General features: G+C 40.5%; 1 protein-coding gene across 4 annotated transcripts in view; it reads right to left on the bottom strand.

Annotated features, from left to right (window-relative positions):
• Window positions 1-22,239, bottom strand: part of DNAAF11 (dynein axonemal assembly factor 11) — a 72,562-nt gene that overhangs the window by 35,306 nt on the left and 15,017 nt on the right. For 3 of the 4 annotated variants that reach the window (XM_047728120.1, XM_047728121.1, XM_047728122.1), the window contains exons 4-7: window positions 15,389-15,561; window positions 13,049-13,251; window positions 6,944-7,135; window positions 4,135-4,212 (exon numbers count right to left, since the gene is read on the bottom strand). In XM_047728120.1, coding sequence (XP_047584076.1) covers window positions 4,135-4,212; window positions 6,944-7,135; window positions 13,049-13,251; window positions 15,389-15,561 — 646 coding nt within the window. Of the gene's footprint in view, window positions 1-4,134; window positions 4,213-6,943; window positions 7,137-13,025; window positions 13,252-15,388; window positions 15,562-22,239 lie in introns of all 4 variants that reach the window. The other variant, XM_047728124.1, reaches the window with a different exon arrangement.

Here is a 22,239-nt window from a genome sequence, read left to right as displayed (position 1 = left end):
GATTTTAATGAGGAACATGCCATGCAGCATAAAGACAACACTCTCCAGCCTCCCCTGCAGCTGGATATGGTCATGGGATTTAGCTCCACGAAGGATAGCACTGTATGGTGCTCTCTAGGAATTTCCATAAAGAGAGGGCGTGTGTGCCCTTTCCTCCCTCTCTTCATCTTCACCCAGCAGAACAAAGAGATTATAGGAGACCAGGAGAAGAGCCACAGAGACTACTTGGCAAACTGTTGTAACTGCAAGAGGCAGATGGCAGGTTCTCAGATGGTGGGATGGAGTTAGTGAGAAGCTGTTGGATTCAGGTAATATTGAAGGAAGAGATCATAGAGTCACTGATAAAATGCCAGAGAGAAGAATCAAGGATGGATCCAAGGTTTTTGGTCTTGTTAAATGGGGGATGCTTGCTACTGAGTTGGAGAACACTGGGGGACAAGCATGTTATGAGGGAAAGTTGTAGTGGGCATGGGAATTAGGACTTCTGTTTCTGTCATGGTAAAGTTATAATACCTACTTTACATTCACATGGTGAGGACAAATAGCTAATTAAACGTCCAAATCTTGAGTTCAGGGAAGAGACTGGTCTGGTTATAATGTAAAGATAGTGTTTAAAGCCAAGGAATTTGGTGAGAGCCCCACAGCGTCAATGTGAAATAAGAAGGCAGCTGAGGAGTTGGCCTGGGAGCGCTTAAGTACATCACAAAGAGAGTCCAGAAAAGCCTGTGAAGATGAGCAAGTAGGAAGGTCTAAGAATCAGAAGCAAAGGGAAGAAACTGCTAGAAGAAGGAAGGTAATGATGGAGGTGCCTGAGTGGCTCAAGTCATGATCTCAGGGTCCTGGGATGGAGCCCTGTGTCAGGCTCTGTGCTCAGTGGGGAGTCTATTTGAGGATTCTCTCTCCCCCTCTCCCTCTGCCGCTCCCACCTGTCAAATAAATAAATAAACCTATTTTTAAAAGATTTTATTTATTTATTTGATAAAGAGAGAGACAGCAAGAGAGGGAACACAAGCAGTGGGGTTGGAAGAGGGAGAAGCAGGCTTCCTGCTGAACAGGCAGCCTGATGTGGGATCGATCCTAGGACCCTGAGATCATGACCTGAGCCACCCAAGTGCCCCTAAAATAAATAAATCTTTAAAAAAAAAAAAGGTAGGTAATGATCAATTTGGTCAAATTTGCTGGGTCAAGTACATAGAGCCTGAGATTTGAAATGATGTGACTGAACAGAAAAGCAATGTGAACATGGAACATGGAGACGATGTGAACACTGAACACAGAGATGATATAAACACAGAACACAGAAGCGTTGCGAACATACAGAAATGATGTGACTACAAAAGTTTTAGGTGACAGAATATGCAGACATGGTTTCGAGGAGAGTGAAGTGAGGAGCTGGTGACTGAGTCGAGCATCTAAGTGGCTTGGCTACTAAGTGGGGACAGAGGAATAGGATGGTAGCTGCCAGGGGAACTAGAGAAAGGGAGCTTTCTTGTTTTTTGGGATGGATGATATCACAGTGTCTGTAAACTGATGAGTGGATTTAGTAGGAGCGAGAGAAATGTTACAGAAGAGAAGGGGGTCTTTGCAGAAGCAAGTCGTTGACAGGAAGAGGGGTGGGATCAGCATGCCGCAGAGAGAGTGACTCAGGAGGGGAAGTTCACCCACTGCAGCAGGAGAACAGAGAATATGTGCTACACCCAGAGACACTGATAAATTGGATGAGAAAACTTCTAACTGCTTCTTTTTCTCCATGGAGTAAGAAATCAGTTCCCTAGTTGGGACCACACAATGGAAGTAAGAAGGGAACAAAAGGGGCGAGAGCAGCCTATGGGAGATTGCAGGAGTGAATTACCAACAAAACACAGTATGACCACCGGAAGTCCACTTGAGGTGCAGGGTAGTAGATTTCCAGTAAGACCAGCAAGTGAGCTGGGAGTTTTCCTCCAGGCATGCACGAGGGCAAGTTCAGGAAGGCATGTTTGATTTAAGTGGGGTTGAGATGAGGAGGGAAGGAAAGAAGGACAAGAGAGTTGAAGATCATGTCAAGAGCGAATCTCTGTGACGGACCATAAAACCACAGCAGAGTGACAGAAGGGGAGAATAAGAGGGGCAGGGGGCAGGCAGAAAGCCAGGAGATGAAATGATTCTTGATCTTCATGGGCCAGGTGATTACTGGAGTGCAGAGAGCTCCCCAGGAGCATAGGGGATGGTGCCCAGCGGGACACTCAAGGGAAGATTCCAGAGGTGGAAGAGATACAGATGATGGCAAATCTGAGAATAAAAGTGAATTGTGTGGCTGGACTGCAGGGGAAATGATGGCAGGGAGTGAGGTGGTAGAGGGCCAGAAAGGCCAAGGCTGGGGTGGGTAGTCTACATGGAGGGTGAAGTCACATGACTGACGATGGGAGGAAAGGCAGAGACAAAGACACTGGTCTGCGTGCAACAGTCTTCTGCAGTGAGTGGGGCGGAGGGTAAGCATAAGGATTGAGCAGAAGTAGTCCACGACTGCAGAAAGACAAGGGTGGTATATCCAGATGGCCTGTGCTCTAAGGGGTCTGGGAATATTTGGGGAAGGGAAGAAAAAATGGTCTGAAAGTGGCTAAGAGGTACAACTCTCCTAGTGGTAGATGTCATAAGGGAGAATAAGGAGGGCAGCTGTAGAGGCAGAATCCTTAGTTTCCATTCATGAAAGAGGATAAAAGTCATGCTGAGAGAAAAGGTTGAGGATAGAGGCTTTGCTGATGAGGCACGAGTTCCAGAGGGCATGGTAGCAGGGAAGGAGGGGTCAGGGAGGAGGAAGAGAATGAGGTGGACGGAGAGGTGTACAGAGCCATAAGGGACTAACTTTCTGGGAGGTGACGGATGACCCAGGAGGGGGAGGAAGGGTGACCATGGCAGGATGAAAAGTAGGTGGTAGTAGGGGCAGGTGGTAGGTATTCAGTTCTTCATGGATCCCCTAAATAGAGTTAGCAGTAGGGGCAGGTAAAGTGGTGAGTGTGGTGTGAGGAGAGGTGGTCTCACCAGGGGCCCAGAGAGTCTGAGAGTCTCCCTCAGGCCCTGCCATAGGCTGAAGGGAGACTGCCTTCCAACTAGATTTCAGAGTTCAATGAATGTGGACACCTGTCATAGTCACTACCATATCCTCATGCCTGACATCGTGTCTTATGCTACATTAACTTCTGCAGGATAAAGAAGGGATGTGTTGTGTGGCAGATATAAGCTTGATCATGGAAGTCACTAGAACTGGCTTAGCATGAGCAAGCCAGACACACCATCCATTAGCTTGGGCAAGTCACTCCACCTCTCTCAAGCTCAGGTTTGTAACCCATGAAAAACAATACTGCCTGTCACAGAAGATTGCCAGGCAGACAGAATAAATGACGCCTGAGGATGATCAAGACAGTCCCTTTCTCCTGGGCCTGACATAGAAAATGAAAGGGAAACAAACAGCCTTTGAGCAATGAAATGAAGCCAACGAGATTTAGTCCAAAGGTTTTTTGGGTCTGTATTTTGGCTATGAAAGGCTATTTATTTATTTATTTATCTATTTATCTGTTTATTTATTTATTGGCCTTCTTTCTAGTTTTAACTTTTAAGACAGCCAGACAGGGTAGATATTATTAGACCTGAGGATTTCTGGTTTGAATATTTTGCTTCTCTAATTAATGTCACTGAAGTATCTATATCAGATTCTTTCCTTAGCCCCCCAGTGCTTTGGAGACATATCCCAGAGTGGAAAGCAGACACACACACAGGAGAGGTACCATAGTCCCAGCCAGCCTGTTCAGGGCAGAGCTTTAAACATCAATAAACATAAGAATAATTCACTTGGAATTTTCAGGCAGAAAACCGGATATGGTCCAAAGTTTCAGGGGATACATAAATAACTAAGATTTCCATATGTCAAGATCACGTTTGGAGTGCCAAGAAAATAAAATATAACATTATGTACTTGAAAACATCATAGATGCTCTGCTTTCAAATATACGCACAGTGACATTCTTATTAGGCTCATCAGGCTTGCTAAGAGCATTTAAGATACATTCTCAACACGGCAAACCTGCAAGTGAAAATCATCGTAATGACCACCACCAAATGTTCTGCTTCTTACAGTATCTCTTTAGTCTCACGTACTTGGGATCATTTACGTTCAAGGCCTTCCCATCTTTAGTGATCAAAATCCTGGGTGGTTTCACTTTCTTCTTCTTTTCACTTGGTTTGGAGATGGATAGAACAAGGGGCAATGGGGAGAGAGAAAAATAAAGAGAATGAAAAAGGAATATTTTTGTGAAACAGTTAAAGAAAAATTGATGAGGTATCTGTGAATACATCAACAATTCACTGTTATGAAGCCCATTCTTTTAATGTTATGCTGGGAATTGATAATCAAACCAGATTTCTGGATGATTGCATCTATATCTGTAAAGCAAAAATGTGACCAAGACAATTTGGCAAATAATTAAAAAGCGGGGGTGGTGGAATCCCTACTTTTTGTGAAATATCCATGAATATTTAAATTAGTCTACTTTATGCATGATTTACCCAGATAACTGTCAATTCTCCGTTTGTGTATACATCCTCTGCTTTAGTTAAAATGATCATTTTTAAAATGCCAAGTAGATTGTATTCTATAAAAGTAAAAATGCCAATACATTAGAATCTATGTAAAAGGATGTTTGTCACAGTCTTAGCAGTGGCAAAACCCCAGAACTATGATGAATGCCCATCAGTGGAGGAGTCATGGGCTCCACTGTGGTATTCATGCTATAAAAGAGTTTGCAGCTGTTAAAAAATGTGTTCGCTCTTTATCTACTGCTCAAAAAATTGATGGAAAATGTTGATGATGTATTTAGTGAATACAAATTCATAAAATATAAGTCCATTTTTGTTTTGTTTTAAGAATTTTATTTATTTATTTGACAGAGAGAGACACAGCGAGAGAAGGAACACAAACAGGGGGGACTAGGAGAGGGAAAGCAGGCTTCCAGTGGAGCAGGGAGCCCAGTGTGGGGCTGGATCACAGGACACTGGGATCATGACCTGAGCCAAAGGCAGATGCTTAGCGACTGAGCCACCCAGGTGCCCCTCCATTTTTTTTTTTTTTTTTAAGATCCCAAATCATACATTTGCAGAGATGATATATACAATTGTAGAGGGATTGATCCCAACCTGTTAACACTCATTACCTAAAGAGGTACAGACAAGAGGAAAAGAAATGGTTCACAGAGGAAAGATTCATGGGATAGCATGAAAGAAAAGTGCAGAACGTAAGTTCTAGCTATTTAAACATTACCGAAGATATATACAAACTTCCTAAGGCATACATGGACAAGCTCTGGAAGACCATATGGAAAAATGTGTTTAGTAAATGGAACTGTAGGCAATTCTTTGCCTTGAATTTCTACTCTTTTAATACAGATTTTGTATCAGTTATCTTTGTTTTAAAATGTAAATTTATGCACATTTTTCTGCATCTTAAACTGGGTCCCCAGGTCCAATAAGTTAATATGTCCATGCACTGCATTATTCTCCATGACCCAGGACAATTAAGGGACATCCAGGAGAGGCAAACGTCCCAGGGACCTGGGGGACTGAGTACACTACCGCATACTGTATGGAGTGACTTGGATTTCTATCCAGTTTAGCTGTACTTTATTTTAGGCTGTTAGGGAAGAAAAAAATGTTTCCTGGTTTCAGGCTCAATACAATGTATTACACAATATACTTTAATATATATACATTTTATCTATGCACACATATATAAATATGATATGTATATATGCATGTACCCTGCATATATGTTGGAAAGATACTACATATTGTAAAAAAAATGTCAAATTTTCATTCCAGAACTTTCTTAAGTCTGCAAAGTACTTTTACACATTGGCTCATATGATTGTCTTAACAACATAGCAGGGGAGTTAAGGCAGGGATGAGAATCCCTGTCTAGCAGATAAGGAAACAGATGAGAAGTTAGGTGATTCCCAGCATCACACAGACAGTAAGTGGCAGAGTTAGCACGTGAGCCCATGTTTTCGGTTGTTATTCCAATGCTCTCCCCAAAGCATGGGGTGGCCTCTCTGTGTACAGACTACCATATTTTATAAACAAGCATTTTGGTTAAAATTCAATTCTCATTTTGATACCTCCCTATCATCTAGCTAATGAACAAAATGGCATGAAAGCAGCAGTGATTGCTAATAGTCTTTTTTAGTCTTTTAGGTTCTCGCTTTCAGTCGATAATCACAGGGAAAGACACTGTGCTCCACTGTCATAACTGCCATGCAGACAGCGGTATATCAGAGTTAAATGATCCCATTCCCAGGCACAGGAATTAGAAGTATTTCCATAAGTGGCACATTTTACATAGTAGGCCTGAGCAATGACATGAAATGACATAGAGCTTAGCTTTGAAAAAGCCTCTCTGAGAATAACAATTTAAGCATTCTAGCTTCTAACAAATCATCAAGCTATATCTAAACAATTCAAAAGTGAAAGCATACTGTGGAGTGCCTAAGAGAGTTGTATTAGGAAAATAGAATGCCCAGTGAAACAAATCTCTAATTTTGCAAATTATAAGATGCAAAGGAACTTACCCCACAAACTGCCCTTTTTCTCGGTGGTGTGATAATCATTATCTCTAATGTATTTGATTGTATTTGATCTAATTGTATTTGATTCACTGAAAGTTGTTAAAAAATTAAAGACATCCAAACAAAACGACCTAAAATGCCATCATTCATGACATCCTAAGGAAGGGAGTCTGATATTAACAAATGTTAGTAGATATAATGCAACAGGGAGCTTAACTTCGAAGCAAAGTGAATGTGTGATGGCTAGCAAAGATTGAATGCAGTTAAGGAGTAAAATCATGTGCAGTCATGAAAATATAATCCGTTGGAGAGCACTGCATCTCTCTCAATGATAGGAAAAAATTAAATACCTTAATTTTTCTTGGTCTTTCCGCTGTTTTTCCATATGCCTAAGTGTTTCCAATCGAGATTCAGGAGTAAACAAAGAGGGCTTGTTCCAGAATTCCAGGTCATCTTCACTGTCCTTGGACTTTTTTTGGTTGCATTCCCCTTCTTGTCCTTCTGGCGCCTGGACATGGCAGTTGCTCTCTACTGAAAATGGGCTAGGAAAGAACAAATAGATCCAGAGCATGTAAGACCAATACTGGGTATCACGGAGTTTTGTGCTCAATACTGCCCCTTAAATCTCTTACACATTTTTCATAAGTTATCTTCTTACCTTTGAATGACAAAACATCTCTGAAAGAGTGCCTATGTAAGCCAAGGTAGACAAAGGTACTGCCCCAAATGGGGTAAGCCCTTATCATCTAACACGTGTCACACTGCAGTGATCAGACAGAAGGGCTCCCAGGCCTGGCTGACGTGAGTCACCTGGGGAGCCTTATGAAGAGTACAGATATCTAGACTCCCACCAGAAATTCTACTCAATAGATGTGGGATTGGGCCCAGGAATCTGTGTTTTATGATATTTTGCAAGAGGCTCTGATGATCAGACAAACTCAGGGACCACTGGGCCTTCCCAATGACCCCACCTCCATTCCGGCACTCCTCAGTTCCATCCTCCACACTGCTCTCAGAGAAATCTTTCCAACAGGCAAATTAGATCAGATTATGTCCAGGTTCTTTATTGATCCTCTATCTCCAAAATTGCCTAGTGAGATATCTAGGCTCTTCGGTGGTACGGCCTTTTATGGATCACTTCTGATGTCATAGCTTTAGATGGTAACAGTGCTGTGTTCTCTTTTTTATTCACGTTCTGTGGATTGTCAGAGAGTTAAACGATGTCTCTATGTGACATCAAATGGGGCATATGGCATTAATTCAGTGTGGATTCAAGAAATATTTATCGAGCACCTTCTGTGTGCCAGGCACAGACAATGACACTATTTTCAGGAGATGCTACTCTAGCAGAAGAAAAATGATACCAGTCAAATAGTAAACACTGAGAGATTCTCTCCCCTCACCTTGCCCTGCAACATACACTCTGTTTCAAAATGACATTACATGAAAAATCCACACGAAGCCTTCAGCACCAAGTATGGCAAACATTAAGTACTCATAAATGTTACATTTTATTGTTGGTAGAAAAATGAGATGACATCAAAGGCTCATTTAGTTGACCTTCAGATAAAATACTATTTGAAGAGATGGACCAAAAACACTAGAATGTGAAATTTAAACAGTATAAACAGAACAGAGAGTAAGAGTCTGCTTACACTTTGTTATATATTACAAAATGTAACTAGATAGTTTAATAAGCAAAATCATGCAAATTGCTGAAAACAAATGCTTTGCCATATAGCTATAGTTCTTTATGGTGTTGAAAAGCCAATCTATTAAGGGGATCTATAATATTCTTCAACATTCTAGGTAATCATCACTGAAATAATTGATTCCATTTTCAGTTAAAAGAATTTGGTTTTGCTGGAAAGTGACTAATTGGTTCACTTTTATCTTTTACAATGTAAAATAAAATAGTAAACATAAAAATAATTGCACTTAAGGAAAACTATAGAAATATCAGCTAAAGAACTCAAGTCTCCAAAAGCAAAATGCATGTAAATGCACACAGCTGGGTGATGAAGCAGACTGAGCTCATTAGGATATGAACAAACAATGTGCTCTTCAGCCACTTCCTTCAAAGCTGTGCCCTCAGAACTCTCTTCCCACTCCCGAGCACATCCCACAGCCTGAAGTTCCTCCCAAGCACAGTCCCATCTCAGCTACAGGTATTAAAGGCCTCCAGTTTAAATAAAACTTTACTTACATTCTAACTGAAGCCCTTCCCCTCCCTCTCCAAACTCCTCCCCTCACCCAGCTCATGACTGGCCTACGCATGGGGAAAGGGGCATAGGCTACTCCAACCCATCATTGCTCATCTACTCCTTCCCCTTGTTTCCCACCTCACTGGCTTCTTCAGGTCCCCCTGACTTCAGAAATTTGGGCTTGGGACAACAGATAGGGAGAAGGAGGCAAATACCTCTTCTGAGACAGATGCTCTTAGACCTTGGCTACTGGCTCCCTCTCCAGGGCTGATGCCCACTTACTGGCTTTCTCTTGTAAGCACATATATTGGTTCTTGGAGACATTATAATAGCCTTCCAAGTTCATATTCCCTATCCAGCTGGTCATGTGTGACAACGCCTCAGCTTCTGCCACTGACCATCCACCCCACACTCTCAATCCTACCACTCTCTTGGACAGCAGCCCTTCAAAGACAGTTCAAGTCCAGTTCCTTCCACTGTATGTACTTGGTCCATGGGATAGCCACAAACCCTTATCATGACAGATGCTTGGAGTAAAAACTGAAGCCATTAATGCCCACTTTCTTGACCCTTCTGCTCTAGGCTATTCCAGGACAAAACTCATCTCTTCAGTTCTCTCGAGGCTAGAAACTAGTCAAGGGATGAGATGCTTGTCTCCCTTCCTGCAGTCCTGGCATCTTTATGGCATTTCTTCTTACAGTCTCGAAAGTGGAGTAGCCCCCTACTCCTCTCTGGCTAGGCCAATGATTCAATATCTTGATGACCTTCCTCCAGAACCTCTGGGTTTCTGTGCAAATAGCCAGAATGCAGTCAGAGGAGCAGCGGCTGAAGGACAAGCCAGTCAGTCCGTGGGGCAGCAAGTAGACACCTGCAAGAACCCCAGCTGTAGGCCTCTACTCAACGCAAGCCGCAGATCATTTTAAACATCTGTGAGCTTGTATAAACCAAGAAGAAGAAATGACCCCCAACACATCTTATGTGCCTATTATAACTTTGATGCAAAACACTGGGGGAAATACAATGAAAAAAGAATATTACAGCATAAACTCACTTATGAACATAGTTTTAAATATTATAAGTAAAATATTAGCAAAATGAATGCAGAAATCTATTAAAAATATGCCACTGGCAAAAATGAATTTATTCTGGAAATTCAAGGATGGCTTAATATTGGAAAATTTATTCATGTGAGTCAACACATTAACAGAGAAACATGGCTATCTCAAAAGAGGCCAAAAAAGTACTTCGTAAGATCCAGGATCTGTGATAACAGATCTTCATCAATTTGTAATCAAAGGACACCTACTTAACTCTGCCAAAACCTCACAGTGAACACCTTACTTATGATGAGAAATTGGAAAGATTCTTTTCCCAGTCAGAAATAGACAGATTCTCACTCTTATTGTGGCTATTCCATTCTATACTGGAGGCCTTAGCAGGCATCATAAAGAAAATAAAAAAGCAGAGGGATAAGGATTGGAACCTTTTTTAAAGTTGCCATTTATTGAAAAAAAAAAAGTGTGTTCTTCTATATAGAAAACACAGGATCACCTACAGACTAATACCACATCTTTTTAAAAAGGTCAGCAAGATTGCTTAATACAGTATCAGTATACAAAAATCATTTGTCTCTTTATACAACAGCAAGAACCAATTACAAGAGTATTTTAAAATCCCATCTACAAGATACTTGGAAATAAATCTAATAAAAATGGTGTAAAACCTCTATGGAGAAAATTACAAAACCTTATTGAAGGACTCAGAAGAGGGTCTAAATAAACAGAGAAAGCTATTCCAAAGTTCAGCAAGGAAGGATCAAAGTCAGGAAGATGTCAACTTTCCCCTAATTAACATATAAATTAAATGCAATTTCAATCAAAATTACACTAGGGATTTTTAGGGAATTTGAATGGCAGATTCTAAACTTACAGAAAACCAAAGAGCTAAGAACAGCTGAGATTAATTTGAAAAATAGGAATACCTCCTACCAAATATCAAGATTTACCATAAATCTACAGATATTAAAACCATGTGAAGGTGCATCCATGATGTAGTCTAGGGAGCCCAGAAATGGACCCATGAGTACACAAGTAGAGGGTACATGGTAAGGGTGGTGTTACAGATCAGAAGAATAGCATCTTTATAATGGCGCAGACAACTGGCTACCCAGATGGGGAACAACTGGTACCCTACCCCACACTGTAGTCGAAGGTTAATTCCCCATAGACAGATAAGACACTGGAGTAATGAAAAATTTCCACAAACGAGTCCAAAAAATACAAAAATAAACAACTACATTACTATTTTTGAATTCTATAAAACAGAAGCACTTATAAAAATTAAAGATAATTCGAAGGCTGAAAGATGATATTTGCAAAACACATAACTGCTAAAGAATTTGCACCTAGAATATAAAAGAACTACAAATCAATAAGGAAAAAACCTTACAACTTACTTAAAATAGGCAGAGGACCTGAAGAGAACAACTATGGATAGCCAATAAAAACAGAAGCAGGCATCTAAGATACAGAAACTCACTAATAATGTTAGGAATGCAAGTTAAATAAAATATTAAGTGGTATTTAACAACCAACACGATTGGTCCGTGTTTTAAAACATATTATCTAGTATTGGCAAGGATTAGGAACTCTCCTATACTGTTGCTATAGGCATATAAATTAATGCTGTTTAGAAAATCGGGCAATGAGGGGCACCTGGGTGGCCCAGTCAGTTAAGCAGCTGCCTTCCGCTCAGGTCATGATTCCAGGGTCCTGGGATCAAGTCTCGAATCAGGATCTTTGCTCAGTGGGGAGCCTGCTTCTCCCTCTCCCTCTACCTGCTGCTCCCCATGCTTGTTCTCTCTCTCTCTGTGTCAAATGAATTAAAAAAATTAAAAACAAACAAGAAAATTGGGCAATGAATATACAGTGGGGAAAAAAAGTTCCTAATTGAGGATGTGGAAACTTCTCTGCTGAACACGCTAGAGAAACTTTCATACCTGCAGGAGGAGACATGTGCAACATTGTCTGAAGGAAATGAAAGCAGGGAAACAATCTAAATGACCATCCGATGAGTGATGGCTGGCCGGGGCTGATCTCCTGCTGAGTTCCACCAGGAGGGCCATGCAGGCAGGGAGAGCCAGTGCACATTCTGATCCGGCAGGGCCAATGAGTCACCAGCTGTCAGATATTTTGAACATCACCATCGGGGATAAACTGCGAGTTATTCATCCAGCAGAATGTTATTCCCCAGTTAGAATGAATCAATAGCTCTACCTGTCTTTCTATGCAAAAATTTCAAACACGTAGCACTGAAGGAAGAGCAAAGTTGTAGAAAGATACTGGTTTACGCTTAAAAAAAAAAAAATACACACAGCCACTCTTGTTCAAGGAAGCATAATTACATTGTAAATATATTTCAAATATATATACGGATGGGATCACATATACCACATACGCACTTAACTTTCAGGATGGCAGACCCACTGAAGATGAAAGGAAAACAGTATAGACTCTCGGGGATATTTTATTTCTTATTTTTAAAAAGATCCAAAGCAAACATGTAAACTATTGATATTTATTAAATCTGGGAAGAACTATAGTGTCTATTAATTTTCAAAACATTTATGTATGCCTCAAATATCTTACAATTTTCTAAGATTAAGAGATTCTGTTTTCAAAATATTTAAAGCTTTCACTATATGGAATCAAATCAACTGACTATAGCTGCAATTCATTTAAAATAAATGAGTGTGAAAAATTCATGCTTGTATAAAAGACCAATTTAGAGGCTTATTAATCACATTAAAATGTATTCATTATATAATTCACAAAACAGAATATTTTATGATGCAATCAAAATTATTTGACTTATAATAATATTACTTACATTTAACTTTTCTAAAATATCCCCACTATTATAAATCAAAGTACACCTGTTCATTCATCTTTCCTGTACATCTTAGAGAGATTTGTCTGAAGGATAATTTTAAACGCAAATTAAATTTGCCAGCTTGGAAAGGCATTTTTTTCATAAGGAAGGAAAACCTCAGAGAATTGACCCAAACAATGAGACGTTCCCACTCTTTCCTCCAAAATTCACATCACAATTTACTCTTCAAATCAGTCATCTGAAATATGATACTGTGAACACTTTGGGAAGTGAGAAGTGTTTGCTGCTTTTAACCAAAGTTGAGGAGAAGTAAGCTCTCGTACTTCAGCTGCGCGTAAAGTAGCACTGATGTCTGCATACCTCTGTCCCTCAAAGCTGGGGTAACTTCTCCCCTTCGCTTCATTTTCCTCCTCTTCCCGCAGGTTCCTCTGAGCCTCTTCCTTGTCTTTGGCTCTTTTGAGGCAATAAGCTTTCTCTTGCTCTCTGATTTGTTGTTCAATTACTGGAAAATTCTGCAATGCCTGAATCCTTTCTGATCGCTCTATTTCCTTACCATCCAACCACTTGAATAAAAAACAATCAACATGGTACAATTATTCAAAAGTCACAATTTGAATCAGCCCCAAGTTGACTTTGATTGGAATATTGTGAATTTAGAAACAATAAGTAGTATACCATAGTGATAAGCACAGTAATTAATGGGAACCATCAGGAACTTTGATCAAAATCATTTATTTAGTTCAATTAACAGAGTTACAAAGTATCTTTACTGGTAAAATAGTAGGTACGTCTTCTGTTGAAATCAATTATTAATGACAAGCTCTCAAAATATATTGATTTTATAACTTGGCACTATATGAACAACGCCAAATCCTCAAGTCAAACCACAGCCCCAAGTGTAACAATGACACTTCGCAAATGCTCTCTACAAAAAAGGGCCTTAACAACAAAATCGCACACACTATACTGTTAACCGTTACAGTCATTACTTATATCTGGAGTTTTTATTGTGATTTTCCAAGCTGAAATATTAGAATAATTATCTGGATGGGCCCAGTGTAATCACAAGTGTCCTTATAAGGGAAAGAAGGAGATCAGGAAGAAAGAGTCAGGGTCAGAGTCAGGGAGAGCTTAAAAGACATACACAGTTGGCTTTGTAGATAAAGGTAGGGGCTATGAGCTCAAAAAAGTAGACACTTTTAGAAGCTCAAAATGCAGGGAAATGAATTCTCCCCTGAGGTCAGCAGAAGGAACACAGCCCTGCCAACACCTTAATTTTAGACATCTGACTCCAGAATGGTAAGAGCACAAATTTGTGTTGTTTTAAGCTACTATGTTTATGGCAATTCAGTACCACAACAGTAGGAAACAAATACAAAAGGAAAATCATACAAAGATTGGGTAAAACACAAATTTTAAAAAATTAATCAGGATCAGTAAAATTATAAATCAAAATTATAATGTCTTGATATTTAGAAAAACAATTTGCAGTACATTTTGGATATAAGGACTCACATGGGCTGCAGGTTTCAGGCACCTGGCCAACAGCTATCACAGCTTCCAGCTTGAATGCACAGCGGCAACAGGGGCCCCTGCACGCTTCCAGGGAAGTGGCTCACAGTAGTATGCTACAGGATCCATTTCTATAATATTCTGTTCTCATCATTCATGTTTTTAGTACGTCAGCATATAGTGATGATCCGCTTGGGTTATGCTTGAGCTAATATATCATTTTATTCTAAATATATATTCCAGATTCAATTACCTGAGTCACTCATTCTCTTAATCAAAAAAAAAATTACATTAGAAGAAATGTGTTCCATAAATCCATCAACCTCATCTATGCAGAACACAGCAGTCTAAAACCAAACGTCCTCTGAGAATAAAAGAAAATGCCTATCATGAAGCCAATGCATTCTTGCATTTCCTTGCAGAAGCATTGGACTGCATGCAGGTCACAAACTCTTGGAATTACATGAAAATTCGCATTACTAGTTGAATATAATCAGGTACATGATTTCTCTAGAAACCACCTGTTTTTCCCCAGGCTTCAGAAACATTAGGTGAGGGGAGATACGGCATAACAGGTTAACACATAGAGCAAAGGCTCTCTAATGAGGTCCCTGGACCTCCCTGGACCAGCAGCATCAGTGCCAGTGGAAAGTATGTTAGAAATGGAAAATCCTGGGTGTTACATCAGACCAATGAATCAGAAACTCTGGGGTGTGGCTCAGCAAACACCACCCAAGAATTCCAAAGAGTAGCAAAGTCTGAGAACCACTAGCACAGAGAGTGAGCTAAGGGAAATCAATGCAAAAAAGTTGTAGAAGCACAGTAGTTTAAGACAACGCAATACAAAGGTATACAGCTCATCACCTCAAAAACTCTCAGCTCTCAGTTTGCTATTAGTAATGATGAACGCCCTCCATGACTATGATTTGCATTCATCAAGAAATAGTTCAGCTAAGCCCTGTTGTGTTTTGAATGGGAAAGGAGAAATGTATTTATTTTCCAAAAGTTTATTAAATCCATTAAAACAACTTCAAAGTTTCAGTAAACGGAAGGATTAGTTCTGATTTTCTGGAATATTCCGTTCTCTAAAACCACACATTCCCTGACAATGCTGTGAATAAATAGGCATTATAACACGTTGCTTGTTTTCATTTCTCTGAGATTTCTGCATCATTAATATGAGTATACCTTTAATTGCTGAAGAGTTGCCACCACGAACTGCCTGTAGCCGTCAAAGTCAGCACACGGGTTACCCATGAGAAAGAGCTCCTTCAGGTGGATATTGTGCTTTAGGGTTTTAATGCTGCTCAACTCTCCAATGAAATTTACAGTCAGGTCGAGTTTTGTCAGCCATTCACATCCTGTTGAAAGAAGTGAAAAGAAAACAAAGCAAAAAAAAAAAAAATCACACTCGAAATGTGTACAACAGCTCAAAGCAGGAACAACAGTTGCAATATTTTAAGTATGATGATTAATTATAAGGCTTACCAAGAAATGCGTTTTCAGAAATACCAACTCAAAGGGTAGCCCTGACTCGCTTTTCTATGTGCATTTCCCCTTCGTCTCTCCAGCCAGGGGAAATCACTTTCCCTGCCCGTATCTGCAAGCCCTGGGCTGGGTAACATGCGGATTTGGTCACCATGTGCTGCTAGAGAGGACACAACATCAGAACAAAGGTCCTTCTAGAGAGGATACCAGCACTCTGTTCTGAGGATTTTGCCAGGTGGGTAGGACACATCTCTCCGTGAAGGGTGATGGCGGGAGGGGGTCTCCAAAAGGCATAGCATTTCATAAACCCCAGGCATCAGAATTAATATTTATAAAGCCACACTGAAGGGACAGAATGACTCCAAGACCACTAAGAACTGCACTGGAGGTATCAACAACAGTAAAGAGTTAGAGTTTGGTCCTCAGACGAGTAACAGAAAAAGGATGAGTCACCGATGCAAAGACGGTAGAAGATCTGCCCCATCCGCCTTCATTGTAGAGATGGCTGGATGCCACAGAAATCTGAATCAACTCTCTTCCCTCACATCCCATGGGAACCTGATAGTTAGGAATGCAGACTTTAGTATTAAGCAGATCGGAGTTCAAATTCCATCTTGGTCACATCCTTGCTGTATGATGTTGGATAAGTTACAAGCCTCAGCCTTTGCCTCTGCAGTTTTACAAACAGCATTGGTACCCAACTCAGGGGTTGCTATAAAGACAATGTAAGATGATTCAGGTGAGGTACTTAGCACAGTACCTGTCACCTAGAGAGCTTCAGCAAACATTAGCTAGGATGAGAAATGACCCAATAAGCACTCTTGGGATTATGCTGGACAATGTGCTTATGGGGGAAGAAGGATGCTTGCTTTCCCATGAGCAAAAGTTTGCAGTTCCTCGCTGTGGATTTAGGAAGAGTTGATCTGGTTTACACAGCAGCCTCTGCGAGCTAGGTTCAGTAGAAGGCTGTCTTCCTGTGGCTGGCTCATGCTTGTTGGATCCACCTGGCAGATTTTGTGTCCATTAATACCTAGAGAGCCATCTCCAGCTGAAAACCCAGCCCTATCTTGCTGTGCACCATTTCTTCAAACATCTACATGCTCCAGCCCTCCCATAGGCTTCCTGATTCTATCTTGCTTTTCTGTTGTTGTTTTGTGGCTGTGTAACTTAGGGCAAACTTTGGTTCCTGATACAGTAAACTCACCAGTATGATTTTGATTCAGATGGGTTCATAGTTCTGCAATCATGTCACCTTGGGCAAGGTTCTTATTGTTAAAGGCTATACGATGGAACCAGCTTCATTAAATGTTAGTGTTCTTTCTTCTTTACCCTTTCTTGATGCTAGCACCTGACTCCGCCTTGTCCAGAATTCCATGTTTTCTTCCTATCTAGTCATATCCCAAACCAGAATCTTCCAAGTAAGATCATTCTGCATTAGTGCTTCCAGATGTAGGGCCTCACCCTTGAGTCATCTATCCCTGTGTTCATTCATCCATTCATCCAGGAGTTATTCCCCAGTACCTGTTATGACCAAGTTACTGAGCCAGGACTTCAGGATAAAGTGGCTAAATATGGAGAAAGCTTTTGTCTAATATGGAGAAAGGAGAAAAAAAATGGTCATTCCAGGGGAAAAAAAAATTGGGAGCAAAGAAGTGAATCTGCAGAAGCAGGCAGAATCAGAAGTAGGCAATGTCTATTGTTATAAGCCGGCTGATATCAATATGCTCTGGTTCTTTCTTTCTCCATCCCCATTCACTGTTCGAGCCCTTGGTTTTGGCTTCCACCCTCAATATTCTACTAGATTTGCTCCTCGAAAGGTGACAAAGGAGATCTTCATGTTGATAAATCTAACAGACCCCTCTCAATCCATTATGTCACTAGAACAGTCTGTGCTTATGGCACGATTGACCATGAATTCTTTTTTTTTTCCCAAAGATTTTATTTATTTATTTGACAGGGAGAGAGAGATCACAAGTAGGCAGAGAGGCAGGCACAGAGAGAGGGGGAAGCAAGCTCCCTGCTGAGCAGAGAGCCTGATTCGAGGCTTGATCCCAGGACCCTGAGATCACGACCTAAGCCGAAGGCAGAGGCTTAACCCGCTGAGCCACTTGGGTGCCCCGCCATGAATTCTTTCTTAAAAACTTTATTTTATTTTTCTTTTTATCTTTATTTTTAAGTTCTTGTTTTAATTCCAGTTAGTTAACATACAGTGTTATATTAGTTTCAGGTGTATAATAGGTGATTCAACAATTCCATAAATCACCTGTTGCTCATCATATCAAGTGCACTTCATTTTTTTTAAAGATTTTATTTATTCATCTGAGAAAGAGAGAGACCAGAGAGAGAATAAGCAGGGGGAGAAGCAGAGGGAAAGGGAGAAGCAAACTCCCTATTCAGCCAGGAGCCCAACGTGGGACTTGATTCCAGGACCTAGAGATCATGACCTGAGCCAAAGGCAAACACCCAACCATCTGAGCCACCCAGGCATCCCATGTCAAGTACATTTCTTAACCGACCATGAATTCTCTTCGAAATGCCTCAGTGGTCTTAGAAACAATGATACTAATCTTTCCTTGTTCTCTTTTATAATTCAGCTTATTACTCTTGGTCCCTTTTACAGACTTTTCCACTCCATCAATGGTAACATATCCCAGATTTCCATCCTTGACCCAGTATTCTGTCTCATGTTTCTCTTGATGACAATAGTCATGTTCCCAATTTCTGATGAGTCCCGAACAATAACCTCACATCTGATCATTGAACTGAATGTCATACTCCTATTTCCAAATGCCTGTAAGACATCCTATTCAATGTGTCTAAAAATGAACTCTTCATGTTTTCTCTCACTCTCCACTCCTCAAGACAGCTTTCCTGCCTCCTTGATGTCTACATCCTATTAATGTCATCACCGTTTTGATGTCAGATGCCAAAAGTCAAGTCATAACTAACTTGAGTGTTAACCTAAATTGTTCTCTTAGCCCCTTCATTTCATCAGTCACCAATCCCTGCAGATCTCAATCCCCACATTCTTCCCACCTACTTCTTATCCACTGTAATCCTATTACCAACAGGCCAGCTCAGGTTCTTGTCCTCTTGTGTATGCAATATGGCTTATATCCCAGTCATCTCCCCATATTTTGAGAACAGGAAGGAAGGAAGGACAAAAGGAAGAAAACGGTGACACTTAGAAGACTCCAACATGTTCAAAAATTTACATGTTTTTGATTTTGCTGTAACGTTGTAGATGAAGGACCTTCCAAATGTTCATTATATTTTTCAAATGATAAATATTAATTATTCTTCTGCTTGGCCTACCTGTAAGAAAGTAAACCACATCTGTCATCCTAACAAACAATTCTTGCTGAACTGGGCAGGCTTGAGAAAGCCTCTTCTTTGGAGTTAGGTACTCCTTCCGTCAACTGAGGACCACAGTCCATCTGCTCTTCGACGATCCACCTCAGTGGCTCATGGTGGTGAGAAGGTCATCAAAATTGACAATGTTGATTTCCCCAGGGGGAACCTCACACTATTAGAAACCCCACCTCTCCTTCCAGGTTAGAATGGGTAAGGAAGAGGGATAGAAAAAGAAGGCAATTTATTATATCCCAGTGAATCCAAAACAGAGGAGAAAGTATGCTAGCTCGTTTTTGCCAGCCAGCAAAACAAAAAAATAAACAAGCAAAAATCCATTTTATCTTTAAAATTATACTGAGAATTACTCAAGTGGGCGAGATGAGCCATCTTCCTCCTCTCACCTTAAACCTTTAAACAGAGTTCATACTTACCAGCAGATAGATATGCAGCATCCTCCCTCCCTACTGTCTATCCCCTCAAACATATCCTCAAACTACCCTGCACCCAGTGCCTCCTTCTTAGAGCTGTAATGTGGCGCTCTCAAGAAGTGCCCAGGTAGAGGCCAGCAGAGGGCTGTGGACTACAGTTCCCAAAGCTCAAAAAGACAATAGTGACGATGCTGCCCTCTCGTGGCAGAAGAGCAAAACACGGGAAAACAACTCTCCCAAGATCCTTTCTTAACCAAAACAAGTCCCGGACATACCAACTGAGAGTGAGAGTTTTAATTATTTCTCTGACGTTATAGACCGACATTTTACTATCACAAAACATGCATACACAATAAATTTTGTTATTCCACTTGTTCACATGAGACTGCAGAATTGGGCTATAGAATGGCGGCTAGAGGAGAATGATGACTCCATTTCTAATGCAGAAAAATGCCCATGATGGACAGAATCTTCCCAGTTCCAGCACTGAAGATGGCTTTGGGGCCTTTGATCATGACAGTATTCTAAGTTTTGAGGATGAAAATTCGGAACGTATGATGAATACTTACATCTTGTTGCTGTATAACCTTGAGAGTCACCAAAATACCCACTTCTACACTAGGAGGCAAACAGGCTAAAATCCACCATACCCTAAGTAAAGTCTTCGTAATTTTGGTTATTGGCAGATGGGAGTGGGGTGGGAGAGCAGCTCGCCTGGCTCTGCTTCATGCTCCTGTACTCCAGACTCAAGCCTGCCAGTGGCCATGACCTACCCACGCTCACAGAGCCCCCAGTAGCCTTGCCAGCTGAGTGAGGGGCCGGATGTGGAAACAGAAGCTCACAACCACAGAATGAGCCCGCACCAGACACCTAATCAGCCAAATCCATCATGATTATGAACAGACACCAAGTGTTACCAGGCATTTAAAAAAAATAAAATAAAAGCACAAAATAGAAGCCTGCAAAGTAAAACAGGAAACCTTCCAGAATGTAGAATAACAAGACAAAGAGGTTTAAATAAGGAATACAGGGTAAGGGAAATGGAAGATCAATCTAGTACAAGAAAAATCCATTTGAAAGAGTTCTAGGCGTTATGAGATTAAAGAGAAGTGATGGGTATGTCTATTACCTTGACTGTAGTGATGGGTTTCACAGTATGTCCATAATATCCAAACTCAACAAACTGTTTACATTAAATACATGCAGGTTTTGTATATCAATTATACCTCAATGAAACTATTTAAGAAAACACCACTATGCACCAAAGAACACCATCAGAATTGACAAGAAAACCCACAGAATGAGAAATTGTATCCACAAATCATATATCTGACCAGATTCTACTATCCCAAATATATAAATAGGCCTTACAACTGAACAGTAAAATGATAACCTAATTAGAAAATGGGCAAAGGTTCTGAATAAACATTTCTCCAGATACAGTATACAGATGGCCAATAAGCACATAAAAAATGCCCAAGCTCATCAGTCATTAGGTACACACAAACCAGAACCACGATGAGACACCACCTCACGCCCATCAGGATGGCGCCTATAAAAACAAAGATATAAATACAAACATAAAATAACAAGTGTTGGCGAAGGTGTGGAGAAGTTGGAGCACTTAGTAGTTGTTGGTGGGAATGTAAAATGGTGCTACTACTTTGGAAAACAGTTCGGCAGCTCCTTAAAAAGTTAAACAGAGGGTTACCACGTGACCCAGCAATTCCAGTTCCAGGTGTATAGTGAATTAATTGAAAATACACATTTATGCAAAGACTTGTACATTAGTGTTCATGGTAACTTTATTCATAACCAAAAAGTGGAAACAACCCAAATGCTCATCAACTAACAAGTGGGCAAACAAAATGTTGTGCATCCACACAATGGAACGTCACCCAGCCACAAAAGGGGAGGAGGTACTGATATGTGCCACAGTGTGGATAAACCCTGAGAACATCATGCTACAGACAAAAAGGACCACATATTGTCAATTCCACTTTCATGAAATGTTCAGAATGGGAAAATCTATGGAGACAAGGAGTGGATTGGGGCCAACACATACACATATACCGGGTGTGGTATGGAATGATGGAATGTTCTGGAACTGGATAGTGATGATGGGTATACAATCTTGTGAATATACTAAAAGCCACTGACTTGTATATTTTAAGATGGTGAGTTTTATGGTATGTGAATTTTGTATCATTTACAAAATAAATCGTTCAAATATTTCAGTTAAGAGACATTTTGGGGGAAATACAATTTTCCACATTCACCTTATTTTTTATTGAGGTATAATTGACATACATCATCATATTAGTTTCAGGTATACAACATAGTGATTCAATGTTTGTGTAGATCACGGAATGATCACCACCGGAAGTCTAGTTAATATCTGTCACCTTGGGGCGCCTGGGTGGCTCAGTGGGTTAAGCTGCTGCCTTCGGCTCAGGTCATGATCCCAGGGTCCTGGGATCGAGTCCCGCATCAGGCTCGCTGCTCAGCAGGGAGCCTGCTTCCCTTCCTCTCTCTCTGCCTGCCTCTCTGCCTACTTGTGATCTCTCTCTGTCAAATAAATAAAAAAAAATCTTAAAAAAAAATATCTGTCACCTTACCGAATCACAGAATTTTTTTCTTTATGATAAGAACTTTAAAGACGCACTCTCTTAGCATTTTCAAATACGCAACACAGCATTATTAGTTATGGTCACCATGCGGTGCAGTACTGCCTCAAAACTTGATTATTTTATAGTTTTAAATTTTGTA

The sequence above is a fragment of the Lutra lutra genome, chromosome 4 (assembly GCF_902655055.1).
Source record: "Lutra lutra chromosome 4, mLutLut1.2, whole genome shotgun sequence".
Lineage (NCBI taxonomy): Eukaryota > Metazoa > Chordata > Mammalia > Carnivora > Mustelidae > Lutra > Lutra lutra.
This window is presented reverse-complemented; position numbering and strand designations above follow the sequence as displayed.